The sequence below is a fragment of the Astyanax mexicanus genome, chromosome 9 (assembly GCF_023375975.1).
Source record: "Astyanax mexicanus isolate ESR-SI-001 chromosome 9, AstMex3_surface, whole genome shotgun sequence".
Lineage (NCBI taxonomy): Eukaryota > Metazoa > Chordata > Actinopteri > Characiformes > Acestrorhamphidae > Astyanax > Astyanax mexicanus.
Genome location: NC_064416.1, coordinates 24,187,398 through 24,212,779, shown reverse-complemented (window position 1 = coordinate 24,212,779; position 25,382 = coordinate 24,187,398). Strand labels below are relative to the sequence as shown.

Here is a 25,382-nt window from a genome sequence, read left to right as displayed (position 1 = left end):
TCTATCAATATTCCACCATTTATATCAATAAAGCTCTTTGGTGTGTACACGAGTGGGAGAAGCTATTCGATAGCTGATTTTAGCCTGGCGCAATCTTTGTGTCTCTAGGCGACTCGGGCTGATATTAAGTCGATATCTGCTGTCAGAGATCATTTTGGTAAGACATGTAGGGCAGAGTGAGACTGGGTACGACAGGTACGCCCCCACCATTCTAACCGTTCCCTTCTGGCAGCAAAGGAAATATAAGATGGTTATGTACAGTCGCAAAGTACTGTCTGCTCAGGGTAAAAAACAGAACAGCCAATAAAGAAGCTTGAAGTGTCATAGCCGATGAACAATGCATATCAGCCCAGTAAGCCTGGATAAAGATCCCTCGCCTCGGCCTGCTTCAGAGGGGAAGTGAAGAGCGTGCGGGAGAGAAATCAATAAAGAACCAGTCATTCAGAGGGCCACATGTGTCACAGTCAATAGGAGTTAATAGGCCCGGGCTCGTCTCCGCAAAGAGGCTGACCAGGGCTCTACGCTGCCTCTCCATCACCTTCTTGAGACAGCTTAATACATACTGATAGACTGACTGCCTAATGCCACATCAGCCTGAGCCAAGTAATAAACAGGCATGAATAATAGGCCTGGATTAAGATGCTGAGCTCTAACAGAAGGACTTTGCATTTCAGGTTAAGCACTGAGCTCTATTTAGAATGCATGAGGACACTCGTTCCTGCGATCCACTCCATAAGCTGTCTGAAGGTATAACTTTGTAGATGCTCTCTGTAAAACATCCTGTAAAAACATGGACAAATTATGAGAGTAAGGGACTGTACCATATTACCATATCTTGAAGATGTAGAGCACCAGTAAAAAAAATTGCAGCACTGAATAGTATTTCTTCAAAGCCATCTTTGCCCCTCCCACAGTCGCATGCCCGTCTTTAAAAATATTACCATATCTTGAAGATGTACAGCACCAGTAAAAATGTTTGCAGCACTTAACAGTATTACCGTATGTTGATGACAAAAGGCAACTGTTACGTTTTTTTTCCTTATTTTCTCCCCAATTTACATGACCAATTACTCAAGCCACTCATTAGGACTCCCCCTATCACTAGTGATGCCCCAGGAGGGTGAAGACTAGCCCATGCCTCCTCCCATACATGTGAAGTCAGCTACCGCCTCTTTTCGAACTGCTGCTGATTCAGCATTGCAGAGTAGCATCACAACGCACTCTGAGGAAAGCGCAGCGACTCAGCTTTGATACATCAGCTCACAGACTTGTGCTGATCAGCATCACCCTTTGGAGTGATGTGGGGATAGAGTGCCATCTACTTTACAGTACCTTGTCTTTAAGACATCTTAGCCCCACCCACAATCACATGTCCCTGTCTTCAAACATATTACCATATATTGATGACATAGGGCATCAGTAATGCTGCTTGAGCTATTATACAGTGTTTTCTTGAAGCCGTCATAGCTCCGTCCACAGTACAGTCAGTATTAAATGAAAGCAGCATATGTGCAACTGTGAAAATATGGTAAACAGCTGGAAATTCAGCTGCCAGTGTTTTACAGGGTTTTTTTAACAATCCTTTCAGAACTAGAAACAGAGTAGAAGCAGTTGTGTCCATTTCACTCTTATCAGTGAGTCTTAATCTGTATGTGGTACAACTGTTTTTCCTAAACAAGCGCAATTTGCAGACCTTCTGCCACACAGAATCAGCATCTCGGTTCAGTGGAGATTGTCCAAACACAAGATAAATGGCAAAAAATGAGCTAGTTAATTGGGGTCTGTAGGTCATATTGTTTGGTCCAGTTACACATTCTTCCCCTCATTAACATCCATTAAGACCTCATTTAAGGGGATCTAATTTTTTAATTGATTCTGATTTAATTAATTTGTAATTAAAGAGGACCTCGGGAGAAGTTCTGTGATTTGTACAACCGTTTTGGAAAAAATACATAAAAAACAGCAAAGAAGGAAGAGTGAACAGAATAAAGAATATAACAAAATACAGCCTGTGTAGTCATATGCATAAGTATTGGCACCCCTGGTAATATGGCAGGTGTTATTGGTTTTCTAAGTGGAAAAAGATCTTCTTTATAAAAAATACACAAATTTTAATACACATAAAACATAGCATGTGCAAATTGGAAATTTATAAAAGATTAATAAAAAAATAGATTTAATAAAAATAAATATATATTTAATTGTTTCATTTAAATAAATAAAATATAACATTACTATTTTTACTGAAACTAATTTCTAAACCTTCAAATGTGGCCATATTCCATCCAGCATTTGGTTTAGGCTAAACAAAAAAGAGCCTTAAATAGGAGTTGGCGATATGGCCCTAAACTAATATTTTGTCGTATTGAATTATTATTATTTTTTTAAGAATACACTAATGTAACAAAATTAAAATTCAATTTTATCATTGCATACGATATATGGGACACCCCTAACTCAGAATAAGATTTTTTTTTTTGTCAGATTTGTAATAGAAGTCAATGATCCAGAATGTCATGATACTAATAATTAATACTAATGCTAATAATCTCCATATATCCAAGATTAAAGTAAAAGAAATGATTCTGGACAGATATAATCTGTCTCTAGTAGATATATAATGGGAAATGAGGAAAAAAATAAACATTTTCTTTTGCTAAAAACAGCAAAAAAAAGCAGCACGCTGATGGAATATATAGGGCTGGGTGATATGGCACCATATTTCAGGGTATAATATCGTTCATGATATTCAAAAATGTTGGAAATATTCTTGTGTACGATACGATATGGCACACCCTAAAATGGCTAAGAAAACATGTAAATATTAGCAAACTAGAAAGTTGTTTCTCACTGGTAGCTGTGGTATTCCACATGCTCTGTGCATTTACATATTCTCACCAGAGACATCTCTAAAACACCCAAACTTACGGACTGTCACTTTAAATACAGGTAACTCTAAGGTACAATATAGCAGAATGGCTATATATATAAAATATATTGCATAAAACTATTAAAAAGTCCATAATTATTGCAATTAAATTAAAATAGCATGGCTGATCCGAATTATACATTTAGCGGAATCACTTTCTGAATATTTAGCTGTTCGGTAACTTCAGACAATCGATTTTATTCCTCATGAATAAAAATGACTTCAGGAACTTCAGGCTACCAAACTAAAAAAGTACAACACAAAATCATCAAACTTTTATCACACCCTGCTGCAGCATTTGCTCTGGACCGGGTATTCCATACATTTGTAATAGAACACAAAGGTGTCTAACAGGAGAATGGGATGTGTGAAGTCCTGGCTCCAATTGACATTTCAATAAGTAGAACACAACGTTAGCGATCCATTCCCAACTTTCCTGAAACAATTATTGAGATGGTCGCTCTAGGCCATGTGTGTTCAGGCTCCCCGGAGCCCGGGCGGCTGGAACAGTAATTGACTAAATTGTAGAACACATCGGGGCCATTTACTGTACAAATGTGCTGAAAATGAATCGTTTAAAAAGAAATGAGGGTGACTCTCAAATTAGCAGGGAAAATGATTGAGATGTGGCTCAGGGAATTAGGAAACGTGATTTAGAAGTCTGCTGAAGCTACGCCGTGTACATGAGTGTGTCTGAGCCAGTGTGTCTGAGCCTCTGCGTGTGCATGTGTGCGAGTGTGTGTGCATGAGTGCGCTTGTCCATGAGTGGTCCACATTTTACACAACACACTACTCTGACTTGTATTTAAACACCAGGGTATGCACACACACAGACACACACACATTAAATCAAGTTATACATATGCATTTATGCAGTACATAAACACATATATACAGTACTGTGCAAATGTGTTGCCAATTATCTGTTTATACCTCTTCAGTAATTATTTAATTAGTAAAACTGTAGTACTAGAGTACTCTAGTACTAGAGTAAATACAAATCATGTAACAAGTGGATGTCTTATATCACTGTGTTCAGTAAAACATCATTAAAGCTCCTAATGGGTGTCAGATATTATTTATAATTATCATCATATCAACACCTGTTTTAGTAAATCAGTAATTAATGATGTTACATCAGGTAAGCTGGTGATGGAATTGAGCACATCCACATGCTAAGAAACCTTTTTTTTTATTATTGTCTTTCCTTTTTACTGCATTAATGTTTACCTGCATCTGTTCTATCATCAACAAAGCACATTTGGCTTGATTAACTTTATGTACTTCCTTTTCCATGATGACAAGGCGGGGGCAGTCTTTGTTTACTTTGTGTTAGAACTTCCAATGTGACAGCGGAATAATTGATAGCTGGAAAAAGAGAAAAATATGCTTAGTTAGAGGGTGTCACAATAACTGGAAGAAGAATAGTTTGTTTGAACAAGACTGTTATAAACGGTAATCCTTAAAAAAAAAACATTTTCTTTTAAAGTGAAACAAGCGCTGGATGTAAATCTACACAGATTTCTTTTCTGAGAAATCCGTTTATTTACCATAAGCTTAGATTTCCAGATTTTCACTAAGACTCAGTGCAGCATTAGTGGCTAACTGCTAGCGCTAGTAAATGCCACCCGACAGCACAGTACTAAGGAACCCTGAGTGCTCTGGTAAGCCAGGGCGATGTCAGCTAGCGCTTCATCCTATGTAGATTGTTTGAGTGTTCATTAGACTCTTAGGTTATCTGTTCACCAGTTTCTCTTCCACACAGTGGTAATTGGGCATTCAACTGTATGTTTTACGTTTATCATCTTCACCCACAGATGCAGCTTCTCTTTTTTGGTGGTTGGTGAATTTAAATGACATATGGCGTCTGAACCTTTTGTGTTCCTTTCAAAATCTAGTTTACTAGCTATGCTCTAAATGTCTGTAAATAATTTTTAATAGCCTGTTGTTGTATTGCATTAGCATACCTAACTACTTTATGATCAGTGTCCACAGTAGTAGATTACTTCAGATTGGCTTCACTTTAAATACAATCTGACCATAAACCACTTGATATGAATTAACTGGATATTCTAACAGAGATTCAGAAGATACAATATAAACAAAATTAAAAGAAAAAAAACATATATTCATCACAATAAAAAAAACATAGAAATGTCTCACAGGTGGGATTATTAGTGACCAGCTCTGCTGCAAGCCAAGTCAGGTCATGATATTTCCTGAAAAAAGCAGTAACAACAAAGGGCAGAGTCACAGATCAAAGGACACAGTCCAAGATTGGTTTCAATGTCAAGCGCTGCGAGGTGTTGGAAAGAGTGATCTTAGCTACACATTACAGGGTGTACCCATTTCCTAAGTACAATTCCAATAAATTACACAGGCTGGTAAAGGGCCTGACAGATTTGATTGATTGTTCTGCAGCTGCTGTGTTGATTTTTGCCTGTTGTGTCCTTTTCGCCCCCCTCCCTCCCTGCAGCTTTTGCCTCTTAATCGTCTCGCGCAGACCTCCACCAATTGACAGTAATTTCTGAACTTGTGCTCGTTGGCCCGTGGAGCTGTGTTTAATTGAAGAATTTACGACGATGAACAATCAAAGGTTTTCGAAATAGCTTGTCAGCAGGGACCCCGGTGCCTCGCAGTGATTATACTTAGGTGATCCGTGGAAATGATGCACATGAGTATGTGTTTGTCGGAACACATATGTATACATGCGCATGCACGTGTACGCACGCATGGATGCTAAAACAAATGTATAAGTAATGTCTGCAGACACACACACACACACACACACACACATACATACATTCATACACATACAGGCATTCAGACAGATACAGACAGGACTAAAAGCACTGCAGTCTTTTCTGAATTTGCAGGTTTTCTACCCGCCCTGCAAGTCATTATAACATAGTCCACTGTATAGGAGATTGATAGTTTGATGCATTGACCTAAAGCTACGTACAGAAGCGAACATCAGAACACTCAAGTGCTCAAAATGTTCACCGGCCTGCCTGTCCACGACATGAGCCGCCACCGGCTATTTTAGAGCAATGTCTAGGTAATCTTTCTTTAATGGGAAATTTGCTGCTTATTGATCTGCACTTTGCAATGCCTGCCAGCCGCACTCCAATCACGGGACCTGTCAAACACAGTAAAGGGCCTTTACACCACCCTGTGTGTGTGTGTGTGTGTCACAGGATGCTGCTCCCACATAGCTGTCACACTGTGTGTCCTCTTAATGATGCCGTACAGTAAGTTCCACTCAGTACAGTACAATCCACAGCTTAGACTCGTGTGGCTTCTGCACAGTCCACTAGTTCTGGTATCTTTCTACAGGGCAAATGTGTACTAAAATGTCTGTGTGTGTGTGTGTGTGTGTGTGTGTGTGTAAGAATTCTCGGTCACAGACAGAGCCGTGGTCCACTGGCCGTGGCCATTAGCCGATATGATTTGCTATTCCGATCCCGGCCGCCTTTCCAGCCCATTTCCCCTCCGCACAATAACATAAAAGGCCATTTTTTTGTTCAATATCAAAGACTCCAGCCGAATAATCACAAGGGTGAAACTGTAACTATTATACAGGTACCTCTGGGACATCCCCCCGCAGCAGGGGTGTGAAAAAAGCGACGGGCTGCAGAGTTTCTGGGGGGCAGCGCGCATGTTTTGGCTTTTGTTCCCACATCTGTTTTTAATTACTTAATTAGCTCGATCACTTACAGGCGCTGGCACCGACATTTCTCCAAATGTTAAATCATAGCCCAAAGTTGTTCCGTTGAAGCGGCCGCAACTGCCTCAACAGCGCTGAAATGGATCATGAAAAATGCATCGACGGTAATGTATGTGGGCTAATTGAGCCAATTAAGGAGAATGGGGCTGGGCTGGGCTGAGCGAAAGAGGTACAGACGGCGCCCTAAAGCAAAGGGCTCTGACACCTCTGATCTACTGCTTCAGCTCTACCCGTTCAAGCCCCAGGTCATATTTCAGCAGACAAAAGGACTTGTCCTTAGTCTACTGCTCTGGTTCAAAATCAACATTAAAAAGCCAGCAGCACGTCCCCACCCGGCATAGCGTGCAGGTCTGAGCCAGCAAGACTGAAAACAGAAGAAGAGACAGGCCAGGGATACTCTATATTAACAGTGTCCTTACTTAAGTAGAAATTTTGGTTATCTATACTTAACATGAGTAATTATTTTTCAGATGACTTTTTACTTCTGCTATTTTATATTTTCACCCAATTATCTGAACTTTCTACTCCTTACATTTAAAAAAAAATCCCTCATTACTTTAATTTTAGCTTGTTTTTTTTCTGGCTTTCCATCATTCAGTAATAAATCTCTTCATCTGGATAGAAAGAATATGATTGTGGTTGGATGAAAAGTATAAACATATACCATTCTGACACCCTATTGGTTTATAAGCGACCCATCACACCTGCACATCACATCACACATTGTGTATGTATTTTTTTCCATATTATGAAACTTTTACTAAAATTCTATTTAAAATAATCAAAATATATGTCTTCTTCTTACAGGACTGCAGTATTCTGAATTATAAGTTTTGGATTGACCAAGCTAAATTTAGCTTAGATGTGTGTGTGTGTGTGTGTTTGAATAAATAGTTGTTTACGATACCAAGCAATGGACTGGCGCCCTGTCCACTGGGTATTCCTGCCTCGCACCCAATGATTTTGTGTAGGCTCCGGACTTCCCGCGACCTTGACCAAGAAGAAACGGTTAAGAAGATGGATGGATTATTATAATGTTCCTCTCAGTTGCTGTAAATTATGCACCATTTTTAAGAATATAACCATCTCACAATAATATATAGACGTGGGGTTGGTTTTAACACTTATAGATAAACCTCCCATGAGAAAATTAAATTGTTAACTATATAAGTTGCCATATAAGCCATCAAAAACATAGACATAGAAATGTATGTTGCACTGATCTGTGAGATATGTATGTGGCCCTCCTGCACTAAATTGAAGTGGAAGTGACAAACATTCCCACTGGCTGTGCTGTCCACTGTGGGTGGTAACCTCTTCTATGACAAATTCACATTAGACGTGTGACATTCTGAATTCTGGCCAGTGATTAGGGTTGCAACGGTATGAGATTTTCACGGTATGATAACCGTCTCGGAAAATACCGCGGTATCACGGTTATCACGGTATCACAGGTTGTTACATATATTATTAAACTGACCCTTAAAGAAATTACAACAAAGTTTTTTTGTTCAATTAACTATTTATTGTAGAAACTACACCATCAGGTGAAGGAAACCATGTTTTTCCACTACTCTTAAGGGCATTAAGACTGTATATATATATATAAAAAATGTTGGTATATAACCAGATACTGCAGAAAGAGGGGATTTATTTCTGACATGATCCTCACAATAGAGATTTCTATTTTAAGGCTTTCACACCTTAAAACCTTCAACATATGAAAAACAGGCACGTCAGAATTTGAAAATTAACGCATGTAAATGAATGGCGTCTTTCACATCCAGTCCGGCCAGGACCTTTACACGGACACGTGAATCCATCGTAGCACACACTTCACGCTTCACACTAACTCAGCGCTTTTGCGGGCGCTTACCGCATGGGTTGTGCACGACTACAAAGAAGTTTTATTTAGGTTATTTAGGTAAAATTATAAACTGAACACATACTTTGCGCTGCACAGCGGGGTGGTGTTCTCGGAGATGGGAGAACAGGTTTGATGTATTTCCTCCTTTAGCTGTGACTACGGCCACATTGATTACAAGCTTGTTGATTACAAGATTACAAGTCTGTTTTCAGGCTGTTTGAATGAGCGAAATATGATCAGAATTATGTTAATTAACACTAACATAGAAGCATAGAACTATTATTTAATAAAAATGATTTTTAAGAACAGCTAAACACAGTGCGGAGAAGTTCACGTGAGAGACACAGAGAGAGAGATTTGCGTGTTCTGATGTGAGCTACTCACAGGTAAAGGTTCTCTTTTATCTCCTCGTGCTCATTTTAGTCCAATTCATAATTCTGCAGTTTCTCAGTGTTTTCTGTCGTATTTTGCGGCTAGCGCGAGCGCTTACAACTAACACCGCGGACCGCGAGGTGCAGCCGCGCTGCCGCTGTTATGCCGAATCCGACTCCCTGCTCAATCCGACTCCCGCTTCGCGGACAGAATCGGCACAACACCTCCCGCTGTAGAACTGCGGGAGTGAAAACAGCGCTTATAAATAAATTAGTTAAGTTTCACTTTCAGTTTTCGTTATTTGGTTCGTTTTCATTAACAATAATAATTGGTTACTTAGCATTAACATTGTGATTATCACACCAGAGCTTTATTTAAAAATAAAATATATAATTAAAAAACAGATGCCTACATCTCAGACTATTTTCTGGAGCCCAACCCGACCCGGCCCGAGGAATGTGGTGGGAAATCTCGGCCCGAACGGACCCGATTTCGGGTCGGTCCTCGGGTCAGGTCTGGTTCGGGCAGAGAATCTAAGCTCTAGTCTGATGCACTTTCTGCCATTCTCACCGCTGTGTGCTGAGTAGCTGAAGCAGAGCAGAGTTGCGCATGCGCGGGTGACTTTCTCCGCTGGCTTGCGTTTTACCGGTAATAAGCAAACACACACGGTATGATAACCGTGCATTTTAATACCACGGTATACCGTGAAACTGGTTACCGCTGCAACCCTACCAGTGATATAACAAAATAACAACTTACACAGATGTGGGTGATCTTAAGCTGTTGCCTGAGGTAACAATTCATGAACAATTTACATACTGCTATCTTGTGGATTTTAGTATGTCATTTTTTTTTGGAAAGTTGAAGAACACATAACTCTAATCACCAGATGTTTTGGTTACAACTTGACCCTTAGTCTGTCACAATTAACAGCACTTTAGAGTAAAGTGTAATGTTTGCTTCTTGCTCCCTCAGTGAATATGCGCATTTCTGTTTGTTCTCCTCTTTTTCTTCTTATTGCTATTTTTATTTGCTTTCAAAGACCATGGGCCCTATCTTACACCCTAGCGTATCACGATGCTTATTGCTATCTTACACCCCGTGAACAGTCTATTTTCTTACCTTGCAACTGTGTTGTTTAAATAGCAGCAGAGCCATGCACCCAATGCTCAGCACGTGTACATCCCACTCGTTACACAGACAAACGCACACATGCAACAGTACACAAACCCAACTTTTACATCAATAATAAACAGAACACTTAATAAAAATAACATTGCGGTTTCCGTAAATTAGCCGATAAAATATCAACCTGCCAAAGTCAGAGCGCACCTGGTTTTTAAAGGAAATGGAAAGTGACACTGCTGATGTTCCGTCCAAAACACACCCGTGATTAATTAAGAGAATTAATTCATGCCTTTTGAGCTGCGCAAGGCCTACTTTTCCCGTCGTTACGACATCAAAGACACTGACGCCCTAAATCAAGCTGTGCGGTGCACGGTTGATGGTGCCCCATATGTTATTTATTGATCACTTTTACTGTACTTTTCTACAGAAAGGCTGCACAAAGGGCAGCGACTAGGAGCAGCAATAAACTCTTTGTAGGGATCATACACTAAAAAAGTCCTGTTTTGCATGTGTGGAAACAGCAGTAAAAAAGGCCTTGACGCAGCACGAGTCCTGGAAGGCCTGGGCAGAGATGGATGATTTGGTCAGGTTAGAGGACCAAGTCTCCCTAAAAATCCTAATCTGTGAAACAACCATCCCCCACTCCAAAAAAGACATATTGGAGCCCTACGGTTGTGATTTCCTTCTTGCTATGGATGCATAAATAAACATAGAAATAAATACACAGAGGACACAGGCTGTGAGTGGCTGGCCAAGTGGGGCAGCTGTTATTAAAAGGGCTATTTATCACTGTCACCCTGCCCAAGATTCATCGCTCTCTGCCCGCCAGCGTTGTCACTAGGCCGCACAGGAACAATGAGGCTCATCCAAGCAGTCTTAGCTACAATGGACACACACACATACACACACATACAGAGGAACATATACACACTCCAAGATCAGGCAAACAGACCTTTTGGCTTGACAGCGCTCGTGAACACAGGCTTGTACACACTCACTCATGGACAGACATATGCATTATTACATGCGCTCATGAATGGACACAGGTCCGTAGAGTACAGTATGTGGCAGTGATGCAAGTTAGCATAATGCCGAATGGAAAAATTGGGTAAATCTATGCTTACACCCCTCCTCCACACAATCAAACCTTTCATTTTACGCACTGCTGCTTTATTGATTATGGCAACAATTACCCACTAATCTGTGAAGGCTGTATTAAGTGAATTCCCCCTTAGTTGGACAATAACTAAACAGGGCTGTTTCCCAAACACCATCGCTCAGCCTGAGGGGACAAGCCTGCGCAACTCTACGCTCATCATCATTAGCAGCCACAGATAGAGTCTTCTCCTCAATTAGTTTAGCCCTGCACAAGGACTGGGCCGTAGCAAGGGCACACACACACACATACACACAAATACACATGCACAAATATAAACGTAGCATTAAAAGTAAGGAAACGTGTGTATGGTAGATTATTTATTTAATGTAACAATGCTTCTTGGCAATAAATCTTATACTGTTGTAAATGCTGTTAATTTAACTTTTAAATGGTGAGTATGTGGGCTGCTCCCATGAAACATTTGCCAAATCTGTCCTGCCAATGCCAAACTGGTTATTCTGCTGTTGCAACTGACACTTGGTTTTAGAATTCTGGTACCTTCATGAGCTTCCAATTAGGCACCTATGAGCATGGGTCAGTAGGTGTCTGCTCCAAGAATCAGCATCACGCTACGATAGACTGATCTGGATAGGGCCCATATGATGGGGAAACTTCAAACTGGTGTTGCTCAAAACTAAGCTCCACCGTTATTTAAAGTAAGCCTAGTGCCATCTGCTAATTGAAGACCATGTTCCATATGACGTCCATATAACGATGTCCCAAAAAGACAACACGTCATGAAGATTGTCAAACAACCAAATCTAGCAAACTTGTCATTGACACAACCCACAAACTCAGCACTGCAGCTCATCCCACATATGTGGCAGCAGCACCATTTAAAATGTAAATTAACAGACTATAGAGTAAAAGATTTACTGGCAGGAAGCATTGTTAGAACAAATAAATAATCTACCAAAAACAAATGTATTTCTCTTGTAGATGCCTTTATCGTTACAACTTACACATTTTTTTGTTTCCTAGACTGAGATTAGTGTTTTCTGTCGAAATGTTTCGAAGGTAAAATGTTTGTGGACACCCATTCTAATAAATGCATTTAAGCTCTTTATGTTGCACCCATTACTGAAACAGATGTGAAAATAAGCACAAAATTTGTTTAGTCCCTGAGGAAAAGTACTGCTAATAGAGTTGGACTCTCTGGAGCATATAAACATGAAACTGTTGCAACTATGCTAAATGCCAAGTGTAGATAGAGAATCATTAAAAAGCTTAGGGTTTTTAGTTCTCTGGAAAGATTGTGTTATTTTAGACTTCAATACAGTGACTTATTTTTGTTATGATCATGGAACCAGTGTGAGGCCACTTCTACTTTGGTGCACACGGTGCCTGCTGCAGCCTCAGCGTTCTGTTCTTGGCTGACACAAGTGGAACCTGTAGTAGTCTTCTGCTGTTGTAGGCCATCTGCCTTAAAGTTGGACGTGTTACACACTCTGAGATCAACAGAGTTATTGTAGCCTTTATGTAAGCTCCATCCAGTCATGAGAAATGGATTCTTCTCATCTAAGAGATTGATGATCAATCAGCCAATAATTTAGCCATTCCTGAGCTGATCAGATCATACCGGTCCGTATTTTGTTGATTTGTTGAGTTGCTGCAGTTATGTATGATATCACAGGACATTCCAGTTCCTCATTCAACAGTTAAATTTCAATATGGACCTCACTTACAGCTGCAGAAGAGCATTCAAAAAATGTAGAAATCCGCTCCTAGTGCTGATAAAATTTACTAAGCTATGGGTGTCAAACATACAACGAACTACAAGTAAGCCAATTAAATTCAAAATTCATATTCTCAATGTCGACTCTCTATACCGCACTGATATTAACGTATTAAAACAAACCGGAAAGCAGTTAAACTCCACAGCCCAGCAAAACACTGGCAGAGAATGAAGCAATCATAATGTTCCTTTTGGTGGAAGGACAGGACAACATGGAGCTGGGGGATCATATATAGGTTGGTCAAACTCTGTTGGTCAGTCAGTCACTGTTCCATTAGCTTTAACCAACATGACACTAGATGTGTAAAGTGACCCATTACCTGAAATGAGTTGGACATCCCTGCACTAACCAGATTCCCCACTTGAGAGTACATCACTTAGCCTAGTTCAGTGAGTAGCAGCAGAACTAGCTAAGACTGCTCTCCCACCTGGTACCCTGTGTGGTTGAGGTTCATTCCAAAACTCTGTTCAATTCCATTTAAATTCAATTTTGTTAGACAAAAACAAAACTTTACAGAATTCCTGCAGGATGATAAATTACTAAGTTTGCTTGGGGTTATTGTGGTACGGCACTACCCTCAATTGGTATTGGTGATCGACTGATCCAGCTAAAATACAACTGTCAATCAGTATCAGCCCCAAAAAAACGGTCCACCTGTCTCTAATCTTGCTCACCAATTTTGCAAAATAGTAAAACATTTGCAAACACACACATGGCTGCATTTAGAACATTTTTTTTGAAAGCTACTATTAAAACAAATGCCATCAGAGTGGTGTACATGGTACATCAGGAGTGGGGTTAAGGGGAGGGGGGGTGGGCAGTGATTGTGTCAGGATCAGCATTGTCAAATGATCAGGTCTCAGCAAGTTACATTGACCTTCAGTGTCACAATCTGCATCTCCGCTCTCCTTTACCACTCCACTCCACTCTACTGCGCTGGTCCAGCCCCCCTCCCAAGCCTAATCAAGTGCTTGCTTAAACCAACTTGGGCCTCCTTAATTCCTATTAATTAGGTATAATAGCAATCCTCTCATCTGGAATTAACGACAGCCCAGCAGAAACCCCCCCAGTCTCAGCGGAGCTTGCAAACAGTCCAGACAGCACATTCCGCCTCCATTATGCGATGTATGTACATAGCAGTGTATAGATGAGAATGGTTAAAATTCATAACCCTCGCATAAGACCCCCATCAAGTCTGCTCTACACCTGTATTGCATTTTTTGCCTTCAATCAGCAGCTTTTGGAGCGGGGCACGCACAGCCGTCTTCCCATGAGGAGCAGAAAGCCATTACAGCAAGCCGGGCCTCATTTGCAGAAAGATTGGAGATCTAGCGTCACGTTTGAGGGGTGAGAAAAGGGTATCACTGTGGAGGAACAGGAATGATTTATTCCACTTTTAGTTTTCAAAAGATTGTTCCTGACTGCTGGCTTTCTTAGACAGAGTATTTAAAGTGGATGTGGATGTGTGCTGAGTGTACCATGGGCAATACTTGTGCGTGGTACCAGCACTGAACATGTGAATGAATGGAAACACACACACATACACACACACCCACCCATACACACACACACAAATCCATTTTGGAGGGATGAGAATAATGCCCAGTGCCTTGACTTGTAACCTTTGTTAGATGCTGTTGATCCCCCCCAAGGGAGAGATTGTGACCTTACAAACATCAGCTGCTTGAACTCTGCTGACCCCTGAGGACTCCTTTGACACACCTCTTAGAGCCTCAACATAAAGCGTTTGAGTCTTTGGAAAGTGGCTGAATTACAGCAGCACAGCCGTCAGGTTCTATCAGCACCGGAAGAAGGACAGCAGTATTGATGACTGAAGCTCCAGATCAAACACGTCAACCAAACACTGTGCATGAGAACTGCGAGCAGAAAATACATTACAAAACAGTCTGTAATGGCGGTTAAGGAGTCTGGTCACTGTTCAGGCTGGCGTAAGCAAAGCCGAAAGCAACAACAACACCATCTAAACGACTCCATGTGACTGGGCTCCCTGTGAAGCCTGGAACAGCAGTGTGAAATTTCACTGGAAAGCACAAAGAATCCCCAAATAAATAATTATTTCAGAATATTCTTATTATGCTTTATGAAAAACAGATTAAATGCAGCCTGTGGCGACAGGAGCATCAGTACAGGCTGGCAGGGGGTAAAAGACAACCTAGAGGGGGAGGCAGAGGGTGGCGTCTGCTTTTTAATGACCCGAAACTTTAAATACTGCATAATATATAACAAAAATGGATACTTCATTTAACTCTCTCAATAACTCACAGAGAGACCATTAGAATCCATTACTCTTAATGTCAACACTGTAAGCAGTAAATATGGATGAAGGGAACATGATATGAGCACCAAGGGAGACATGGAGGAGAAAAAAAAACAAAACAAAACAAGCCATAATCAGCTAGCACAGAGACAGAAAACAATGCATTAAGCTTCATGTTTAAAATAACTATCATAGAAATTATGACTCTATATAAATTATAATTCTAGATGAGCATGTGAATGTGGGATGTAAATCCTAAACATGGGCAAATCAGCATCAGTCAGCAGTCTGCAACATCTGAAACCACTAGTGTGATGTTTCTTTCAAAATAATTGAAACATTATGTAAATTGAACATTATAGGCCCTATCTTACCCCCTGCGTCACAAAGCTCATTGCTATCTTACACCCACCAACAGTCTATTTTCACACCTTGCACCTGTGTCATTTAAATAGCAATGGTGATTGTGAATATATTTACAGCGATAGGCTTGGTGGTCTGGAAGTGAAGTGTGTTCAGATACATTTCTTGCATATTGCTATCTTGACAACAGAAAACACGGGTGCGCCACTGACTGAAAACAATTTAGACTATAGTGAATAGTCGATACGTTTAATGCTATCTTGGTAACGCGTATGCCCAATCCGTGAACACCCCTGCTCGTTACACACAAGGACGGTAGCAAAGACACACTGACACTCCCTAAATCAAGCTCACGGAGCACGGTTGAGAGCTCGCCTATGGAACGATAAAATAGGACCCGAAGTGTTACCGCAGAGGATGGCTTGAGAAGGCCCACGCCTGTATAAGTTGTGAGGTTTTATTTTGTGAGCAAGGGTGAATGAACATTTACCATTGTTCTTATGGCAAGTCCTGAAATTGGGGGGTCAGATGGATGGAACATTTTAATTACTGAATTACTCAATTCACTGTGTCACATATTTATCAGGAATAAAGAGGCATTACCACCCACTGTGGACAGCGCAATAGGTGGTAATAAAAGTCATGCAATACGATAGTAGATCTTATATTATCCTTTGATCCTATATTGCAGATTAAGATTAAAAAAATACTTATTTTAAAAATAAGCCTAAATTGAGCTATACTTGTGATTATGTGATTAAAAAGAAAGGCACTGGATGTATTTGCAATATACAGACCCTTACCTTGGTTTAACCTCAGTTCTGGGCCTGGACCTTGGTCTGCGTGACTGCTATATATATTTATACACACATCTTTCAGCTGGCCTTTACACTAAAAAAAGACAAAGAGGGAAAATGCAGAGAGAAGAATAAAAAAGAAATAAATATAGAGCCACTCGTCATCCCTAGCAATCTGCTTAGTAATGAGAAGGCTTTCCCCCTGGGTGAAAAGATCTGCTATAATAGATTTTTAATGGCTTTCCCCCTCTGCACAAGAACCACTTCCAGCACCCAATAGCAAGTGGGGGGGAATCAAGTAATTCCAGCCGCAGTGGTGTGAGGTCAGCAATTATAATCCATTGAAATCATTAAAGCTTTTAACTGTTGCAATAAATCTATTATTCCAGCACTATTTTTGTCATTTCTACTTGCAATTGTCATGCTAACATGTTAAAGGAGAGAAATCTCCATCAAAACGTGCTCCATTATGAATTTATAAAGTGCCAAAAAATTGCAGCCTAGCACAGAGGAGTTCCAATAAATTAGAAGCCTGTTATTGCAGGAGCTACATCACATCTCTGGTTTATAGTGTACAGTTTATCTACACAGGCATAGTAATATCACGAAGACCAGTATGGTATGGTACCTTTGACATCAACAGACTGGTAAAAACTTGCACCCTAGCTGCAGTGTTCTGCATGCACTAGCGAAAGGGCTTTATACAGTTTGTAAAAACCTGTTTTAAAATACAGACTGCATAAAGGTTGGACACAGGGCCAAACTTTATGAACAAAATGGCACCAGAAAAAAAAAACTGAATTGCAGCTTAACACATTCAGACAAAACTCCAATTAATATGCTGTCAAATGTGTGACACTCTGGCGGACATCTTCATTCACTCTGCCATAATTGCTTATGAATTTCCTAATATCTTACAATATAAAAATACAAGGTCCAAATATAATTTTGATTTTCTCACCACTTCCACTGAAACATCACAGAGATGACTTTCTAGTGCTAGCAGATGTCACAGATCGCGACGCAGTTGACGTACCCCTGCTGCTAGAGCAACCCGTCACACGCAGGGGCCTGCGGTTTGGTCTGGGAGCTCTATGATAACCTCCATAGAGCTAGCTGCAGGGGTTATGCATACAATAATTGTTTCTGCCAAACCCATACATCTCCATGTCACACCAAAATTAATGTGATTTTTCCTGCTAAATAATAGATTGTGTGCCACCGAGGCTGAAGTCCTGCACACCGCCGCTACCTAATGTCTCTCAAGGGCCAGTCAGGGTTCCCCCCCCCCCCCCCAGACTGTTGTTGTTTTTATCACAAATAGCTTCAGCGATTAAATGATTGTAGTTTCAATTAGTCACCTAAGATGTAAATAGCATTGGTATTTAAAGATTTCACCTTGGCCTTTTTTTATTATCATGTAATTGAACTCGCTAATACAAGTGCTTAATCCATGGTTGATTAGTACTTTATATTTAGACAAGGTAATTTGGTCCCTCAATTACAGACACAAGTCTTGATTGCATTGTCCTTAAAACAAGGCATTGATCCTTCGACATGGCACCGCTAAATTTTTCCGTTAATTTAAAGCAGCCAATTTGCTGCTCTGTTATCTTAGAGTGCTGACCGGGGTGAAGTGTAATAGCAAGCACCTGCTCAGGTTAACGAACCCCTCCAGCAGCTCGCCGCCGGGCCTCCCAGCGCCTGGCTGAAGCGCAGGTACACTGTGATCACAGCCACCTCGGCTTGGGTTACACGCGGCTCATGTCACCCTTTCAGAGCCACGGGAGAAATATAAAGGCCTGGCCTGTTGCTGCCCTGCAACTCATCCCGCCACCGAGCTACAGTATCGGCGCCGAGGGCCAGGGTCAATGGGTCAACGAGGAATTAAGACATGGTGGCCTGAGCATTCCCCACGCAGAGATGCCGTGTCAGCTAGTGGCTTAGAGATGAAAAGCAAGAGCTTTCCATCCCAAGCTGATACCACTGATCAGATATCACTGAGCTCCTAAATGACTGCCATTAAGGCCTTTTATTCTCGCTAAGGATGACATGATCAAGATGCTGTCTAGATGTCCATGGTATCAAGAACATCAGTAAACAGATAATGTAATGTATGCTGAGATACAGAAAACCAAAATACTGTTTAAATAAAATTCTTAATTCTTCTATATTTACAGTTTATCACATTTTAATTTCCATTATTGTCTTATTAATGAATATTTTCATTTGATATATGCAATTAGTCCCTATATAGCCATGATTTGTACTCAAAATAACATGATCAATCTAGTTCTAATTGCATTTACTGGCAGCGGTGAGAAAAGGACACAAGTGAGCAATGGCCCTGCAAATCTTTCCTGTCCCTCAAAATTACCCCCTGCTTAAAGAAAGGGCCACGGGGTCCATTGATTTGCATGTAATACATGAAATTATTACTTTAGCCTAATTGTTACTAAGAGAGGAGGCAGTGAGGCCAGGAAATCAAGGCCTCTGATAAATGTGCTCAGCAGAACGCTTTGAGAGGCGGAGAGAATCAATATGGCAGTTTGTCAAACTCAATCTCGGAGGGAATGCGAGGCTTAGATTCTGCAGCATAGAGCCAGGGCTGCGTCAAGTCAGCAGGGCACATTATCAGAAATCAAAGGGCCTGAGCGTGACTGAGGGAGGGGCTGGGGGGAGACTAAGCGAAGGCCACACTTACTCCATGGTAATTAAAAACCATTTTATCAAGCCTGTCCTCTCAACAGTCTCTCTCGCTTCCTATTGACAATATGCTGGGTAGAGTGAGCACTAATTTGACTTTAAATAAATGAACTGAAGGTATTTAAAATTCCGCATTAGCAAGGGAGGAGAACAAAAACAAGAGAACAAGCAGATTGCAGCACCTGCGTGCTAACTCCCGTTTCCTTTTCAGATCCCTTTCATTTAAACAATACAGAAGGAGTCCCGAGGTAATCACCAAAGAAAGCCTTTCGAAAATATGACACCTGACATGTCAAAGTTGAAAATTATATTACAGCTTTATTATAGCACTTCAAACACTTACTCAGAAAAAGTAACAAAAATACAGTAATTTGCATAACACTGAAATCAGTAAGCCATTTATTATTGTTGTTTTTCCCTTACAGAAACAATACAAGATGGAATCTACCATTAAAATTGAGCACCGTCTACCTCCTTATATGCAAAATAAACAGTGACCGGGCCGGCTGAAGTTTGCACAGTCTCTGGTACCCGCGCCACCATCCATGAGCCTAGGCCGTACGCCAGACATGGAATACCTACAAACAAGAGGGTTCAAGAAAAAGAGGACAAATAAGTCATGTGTACAGAACTGTTCAATCAGATCAGTTCAGGACTGGAACATTTTAGGGCAGAGTGTGGCAAAAACAATGGACTACACATAAGTAAAGTGCACTTTAATTTGATACTTCTGTTATTAGCTTCGTGGTCAGAAGCAGCACTTATCTGTGTGTTGAGGTTCCTAATCTTGTTTATAGGCAATTTTACGAGTTGTACTGCACAATATATCATCTAAATTTGATTTGTCATTTTAACACTAATAAATATTACTTTATAAGTAATTTTTTTACTAGTTAAAACTAGAGAGTGAGTTACCATGTAAAACAATGGTAAGATTAATCAAAACTGCAATAAGTATAATGGTGTACTGGAAAACCCCAAATTAACAAGACGACAGCAAGCAGTATTTCTTACTCTAACATTTGTTTAACTGCAGACATGATGACCACGAGATTATTCATGATTTGTCTGGCTAACATTATTTCATTTGTTAATATATATCACCTGTTTAAAATTACATAATTATTTATTAATTTATTAAACCTAATTACTAGCCCTACATTGTCCATCTTCCAGCTTTTCTATTTGGAATGTGTTCCAGGTCTGAAATGCAGGTATACTGGAAAATATATATTTTAACATATGAAATGAAAGCTGACCAGACACAGCATGATATACTTTATGTTGGGTTTTTACTGTGTAAAAAATACAAGTACAATTTACACTGCATTCTGGGTTTTTATTATTTTTTGCTCTTTCCATACTACTCAAACTTCTGACTGGGAATGTAAAAATATCTTGGTGGAGATCTAAACTAGCCTAAAATAGCCCAGACCCAATTCTTATTATTGATACCAAGCTCAGAATTGAATCGGATAAATTCAGTGACCAGTTCATAATTTATTTTTTTTATTATTATTATTGCGGAAAATTTTAAATCCTATTGTAACACAAACACAAGTTAATTATTTATATTTTAACATGTTGTTCTATAAATCAGGACAGAACTAGTGCAATGGAACATAAAACATTTAAGTAAAGCATTTGAATGGTAGTAATAGAGCTACAGATGCAAAAAATACAGTTATAAAGACACAAGCTTTATCTCCAGCACGAACCCAACACACCTACATTCTATGAATAAAGTCAGATTAATAAACACTTATACACACTGCCCTGTAATGGTGCTCTCAGGATGTTCAGTATACGTCACTTAGGTTCACAATGACTTACTATCTCATAGTAATGACTTACTATCTCATAATTATGAATTAGCGAAAGACCCTAATTTTTCCAAATGGTGTAAATGGGCTTCCATAAATACCAGTTTTTACTAGAGTAGCACAGTATTATAGTAGCCCAAAAGAGCCCACGGTGACTCTGAATTCATAAGTAAACATGACTGAGAAAGTGCTGTAAGGAATTTTACATCAGTAATACAAACGTCACCATGGGCTCTTTTGGGCTAGTATAATACTGTGCTACTCTAGTAAAAACTGGGCTTGTAATTATGAAAGCCCATTTACACCATTTGGAAAAAATAGGGTCCTCTACTAAGTCATAATTATGAGATAGTAAGACATTTCTATGACATAGAAAGTAATAATTATGAGATACTAAGTTATTATGAGATAGCAAGTCATAATTATGAGATAAAAAGTCATTACTATGAGATAGTAAGTCATTGTTATGAGATAGTATGTCGTGATTATGAGAAAGTTAAATTAATTAAAATTATGAGATAGTAAGTCTTTGTTATCAGATGGTAAGTCATAATTGAGATAGTAAGTCATTATGAGTCACCATAATTATGAGACAGTAAGTCATAATTATGAGACAGTAATTCATTGTTATGAGACAGTAAGTCATTGTTGTAAGATAGTAAGTCACTGAGATAGTCATTATGAGATGGTAAGTCTATTAAGAGGTAGTAAGTTTTAATCAGGCGATTGCAAGTCATTATGAGATGGTAAGGCATAATTATGAGATAGTAAGTCATTATTATGAGATAATAAGTCTGGGGGTTTTATATCATAAGTATGATTTAGTGCCTCATAGTTATTACTTTGTGGGGGACCCTTTACTTCATGGCAGAAATTGTCTTCCAGAGGTATCACTACTGTCATTCTGGGCAAAAAAAACAAAACATGCAGTCATCAAATTACAGGTCTCGCTTTTAAGTTAATTGTCCTGCTCTCTCCTGTCTAGACTAACCCAGGTTAATGAGCTTCAGCATGTTGAAGAACTTGTTCTCGAAGTCTAGGTTGTGTGGAGGTGCTTTGGTGCAGTGGTACTTGATGAAGGGGAAGGCTCCAGTTCTGAGGATGTGGTAGTTGGCTCCCTGGACCTGCCAGTTGAAGTTAGACAGGCCGAACTGGTCATTCAGCACCGCGCTGTAGCGCACGCAGAAGGAGGTCCAGGGCGGGAGTCTGCGCTGGGTGAGGTGGCAGGTTAGCACTTCAGAAGCAGGAGGACGGGGACGAGTATTCCTGAACGTGCTCGGGAAAAGAATCAGCTTCAGAAAGCCGCTGTGGAGTCTGCGCAGAACTTCCTTCATTGCTTGATCCTTTTAAAAGCATCTAACTTATTGTGTAGAATTGAATTATTCATACATGTTGATACAACGGTTAACTACACGACACTGAGGAAAAGTGAGAATTAAACCCAGAGCATGTCCCATTAATACACGCCAACGGTAATCACTGTCCAACCTGTAATATTTACCTCATTTTTAACAGCCAAACCTAGGCAGCTCGCTAACCTCTGTCCTCAAATTCTCCTGTTTGACAAGGAGCTGAAACAGCGCGGTGGCTAACGCGTTAGCAGACACACTCACCTCACAAACCACAGCCTTACTTCACTTTACCCAGCACAGTGAAACTACTCTTACAGCTCTGTGCTAGTAAATATCTAATAAAATCGAAACGAAAGCGTTAAACAGCGCATTCAGCTGAGAAATAACCCGCAGTGAAGCTAATCCTGCACTGACCGCACAGTCCGTGTAAGATCCGACTGGAAACACCAGGGTTACATTGGTTCCGCGCCTCTTAGATAAAGCTTTCTTATTAAAAAAACAAATATATTTATTGAATCAGCTTGAACAATATTACTAACTAAATTAGTGCCGCACTATCAATAATGCTTGATGTATATGTTTTAGCCACAATTTCTACACAACAGTTTAACACACAAAAATTAAATGACTCACAGCTCACTCATTACTGTTTTCACATCCTTAACCCTTTTAGACCTAAAATTATCTCAAGTGATGGAAATAAAATGCAAGAATGTTGTTTTTTGACTGTTTTTTGACTAATGCAGAGACACGGAGACTTTAATATCTACTATAAAATCTGTATAGCAAATAAATTTAATTAACTACATTATTAAAAAAAATATTTTATATGTCATATTGATCATATTGTTTTTCATAAACAATCACTTAACAGTAAAATGATTACATGATTAAAATGATTACATGATTAAAAAGTATTGTAAATCATATTAAATTAGTAAAAATTAGCTTTTACTTTTCCTCAATGACTCTAGTACTACTATTTAATACATTTTTAAACTTGCTTTTTAGCTGGTTCATTGTCTATTCTGATGGACAACAGCTCTCAAATAGTGGTATGTGCAACAAAACATAAAAAAAAAAAACATGATTTCCATTGTAATGGATGCAGGCTCTAAAAGGGTTCATCATATATTTAAATTGAAACAATTAACTATTTGCATTTGCTTTCATGTGCTTTCTCTATTTTCTATATAAAATACATTACACTAAATATCTATTTTTTTGTACAATACTTTGAAAAATTTCAGTCATTAAATATAATTGCCGTCCAATACAAAACATGTGTCTAAATGTTTCCAACTTAATGTTTAGTTTAGAACATAACTTAAACACACAAACTGTGTTGCTATTTTGGAGATGTTGAGGTCAACGATGTTCCAAAGAGTTCTAATGAGAAAAAAAAAAATCCTCTGGTGGGAAAAGTGTGGAAGGCAGTGAGATATATCAGCTTTTGATCTCAATTTGTTTGTAAAATGTTAAGGAAGCACCAACAGTGTGCTAATTATTGTGGACAAAATAGTGAAAAATGTCAACTCTGTAACTGTCAAAGGGTTAAAATAATTTAACAATACCTGAGGTGATAAATCTAATCTTTTCATACTTAAAATGTACCTGCAATTCTTTCTGTGTTCCATGTCAGATCATTACTGATGGATGCAGATACATACGTTTTTAATTTTCTCTTCCTGTTAAGCAGTTAAGCCCATAAAAAAATAATATTAGAAAAGCAGATCCTAAACCACTGACATATGAGCTGTAGAAACAACAGCATCCTCACATATGCAAGTAAACAAAGTTTAACAGTGGTGTTATTTAAAAAAAAAAACCATGCACATCATATAAAATGATCTGTATTAGATGTAGTCATCAGCTGTAACAGTCCTTTTATAATGGTTAGGGTGGATGTACCACCATAACTGGAAATATAACAGTATTACCAGATGTGCTGTAAGCATGGAGAGAGAAAAGGCTAAATGTTTCAAGCAGATTTCTCAATTTCTGCATTCTGGATGGTCACACCCACCACCTCCTCGATATTTTTGATCAGCTTCTGTCAAAAGCAAAGTATGTGTGTATTGGTTAATTAACACAGATTAAATATTACTCAGAGAAAAAAAATAAGACCACTTTCACAGTAACAAAAAAACTCAAGCACACAAAACTATTACTAAGTTTACAGACTTTACAGTAACTTGTGTTTTCGGTATTTTCTGACAAACCAATGTTTTAAATAATCCTATTTACAACAGTTCTGCACAAACAAAAAGTAACTATACACTAAACAACCAATGCAAAACTGGGGTTTTCTACCATCCCTGCCTACAGTTTCCCCATGCCTGCAGTTTTGTCTACACTAATTAAAAGCAAATATTTAACATAGCTGAAAATAGTGGCCATTGGTTAGTTCCACTTACATCAGTCTGTTGTTAAATTACTAAACTTATCTATTTTTAAACTGAGAAATGCAATGTGTGCAAGAAAAACTGAAATTGTAATTTCAGTCTGTGGCATTTTTTAAATGTTTGAGAAGAACTTCAAACAGTTTGAGACAAATCTGCTGTTATTCTGTTGTGCACAAAGGTGTCTCTACTTGCATTTGAATAGAAGCTTTAAAGAACCAAATTGCAAAGTTAAACATCTTCTAGTTCCACACTAATTGTTCTTAAAGAGTCTATGAAAGAGTCTAGGTATTTCACTCACATTGTGCTATTCAGTACTAACAAGTGTTAACTGATTGAGAGGCAGACCATTGCCAGAATTACGTAATTCAGTTCATATACGTGAATAGAATTAGAATATATGTTTGGTTGTACTGTCATTACAGAATAGAGCTGTATTTAATGGATTATTAAAAATTGTAGAGGTTATTAACATGCTCCCTGTGAAAAAAAAAGTGAACAATTGTTAGTTCATTAACAACATACCTTAAAATTGGTCTTTCCTTGCAAATTTGGGGCTGATATTTCTTGATGAATGATGGACAGGTTGTGAGCAAAGGTCAGCAAAGCTCCCTTGAGATCTGGTGAGATTGTTCTGTTAATGAGACACAGAGACAAACGAGCTTACTAATGACCCCTTCCACCACCATGAAAGGCAAAACCAGAGAGAAAACAATCACCTTGCTCGACTACTGGGGCTATTG

General features: G+C 39.2%; 2 protein-coding genes and 1 long non-coding RNA gene across 5 annotated transcripts in view; 1 reads left to right on the top strand and 2 right to left on the bottom strand.

Moving 5' to 3' along the window:
- The window catches only part of LOC111194772 (uncharacterized), a 101,104-nt gene that overhangs the window by 57,641 nt on the left and 18,081 nt on the right, over positions 1-25,382 (top strand). The window lies entirely within an intron of this gene.
- Positions 19,361-22,960, bottom strand: c9h15orf61 (chromosome 9 C15orf61 homolog). The gene is made up of 2 exons (XM_007249148.4): positions 21,877-22,960; positions 19,361-19,640 (listed from the first exon to the last, which is right to left on the bottom strand). Exons 1-2 carry the CDS (start codon positions 22,217-22,219, stop codon positions 19,513-19,515), a joined length of 471 nt encoding a protein of 156 aa, XP_007249210.1. The 5' UTR covers positions 22,220-22,960; the 3' UTR covers positions 19,361-19,512.
- Positions 24,075-25,382, bottom strand: part of iqch (IQ motif containing H) — a 34,277-nt gene continuing 32,969 nt past the window's right edge. For all 3 annotated transcript variants that reach the window (XM_007249149.4, XM_049483482.1, XM_049483481.1), the window contains 2 exons: positions 25,165-25,273; positions 24,075-24,290 (listed from right to left, as the gene is read on the bottom strand). In XM_007249149.4, coding sequence (XP_007249211.3) covers positions 24,219-24,290; positions 25,165-25,273 — 181 coding nt within the window. In that variant the 3' untranslated portion in view covers positions 24,075-24,218. The remainder of the gene's footprint in view (positions 24,291-25,164; positions 25,274-25,382) is intronic.

Bases quoted from the DNA above. Each gene is read 5' to 3' on its own strand.
- c9h15orf61 (XM_007249148.4), bottom strand. From the start codon at position 22,219: ATGAAGGAAGTTCTGCGCAGACTCCACAGCGGCTTTCTGAAGCTGATT. The intron at 19,641-21,876 runs GTTAGTCTAGAC...TCTTGTTTGTAG, and splicing joins GCTGAAGCTCATTAACCTGG to GTATTCCATGTCTGGCGTAC.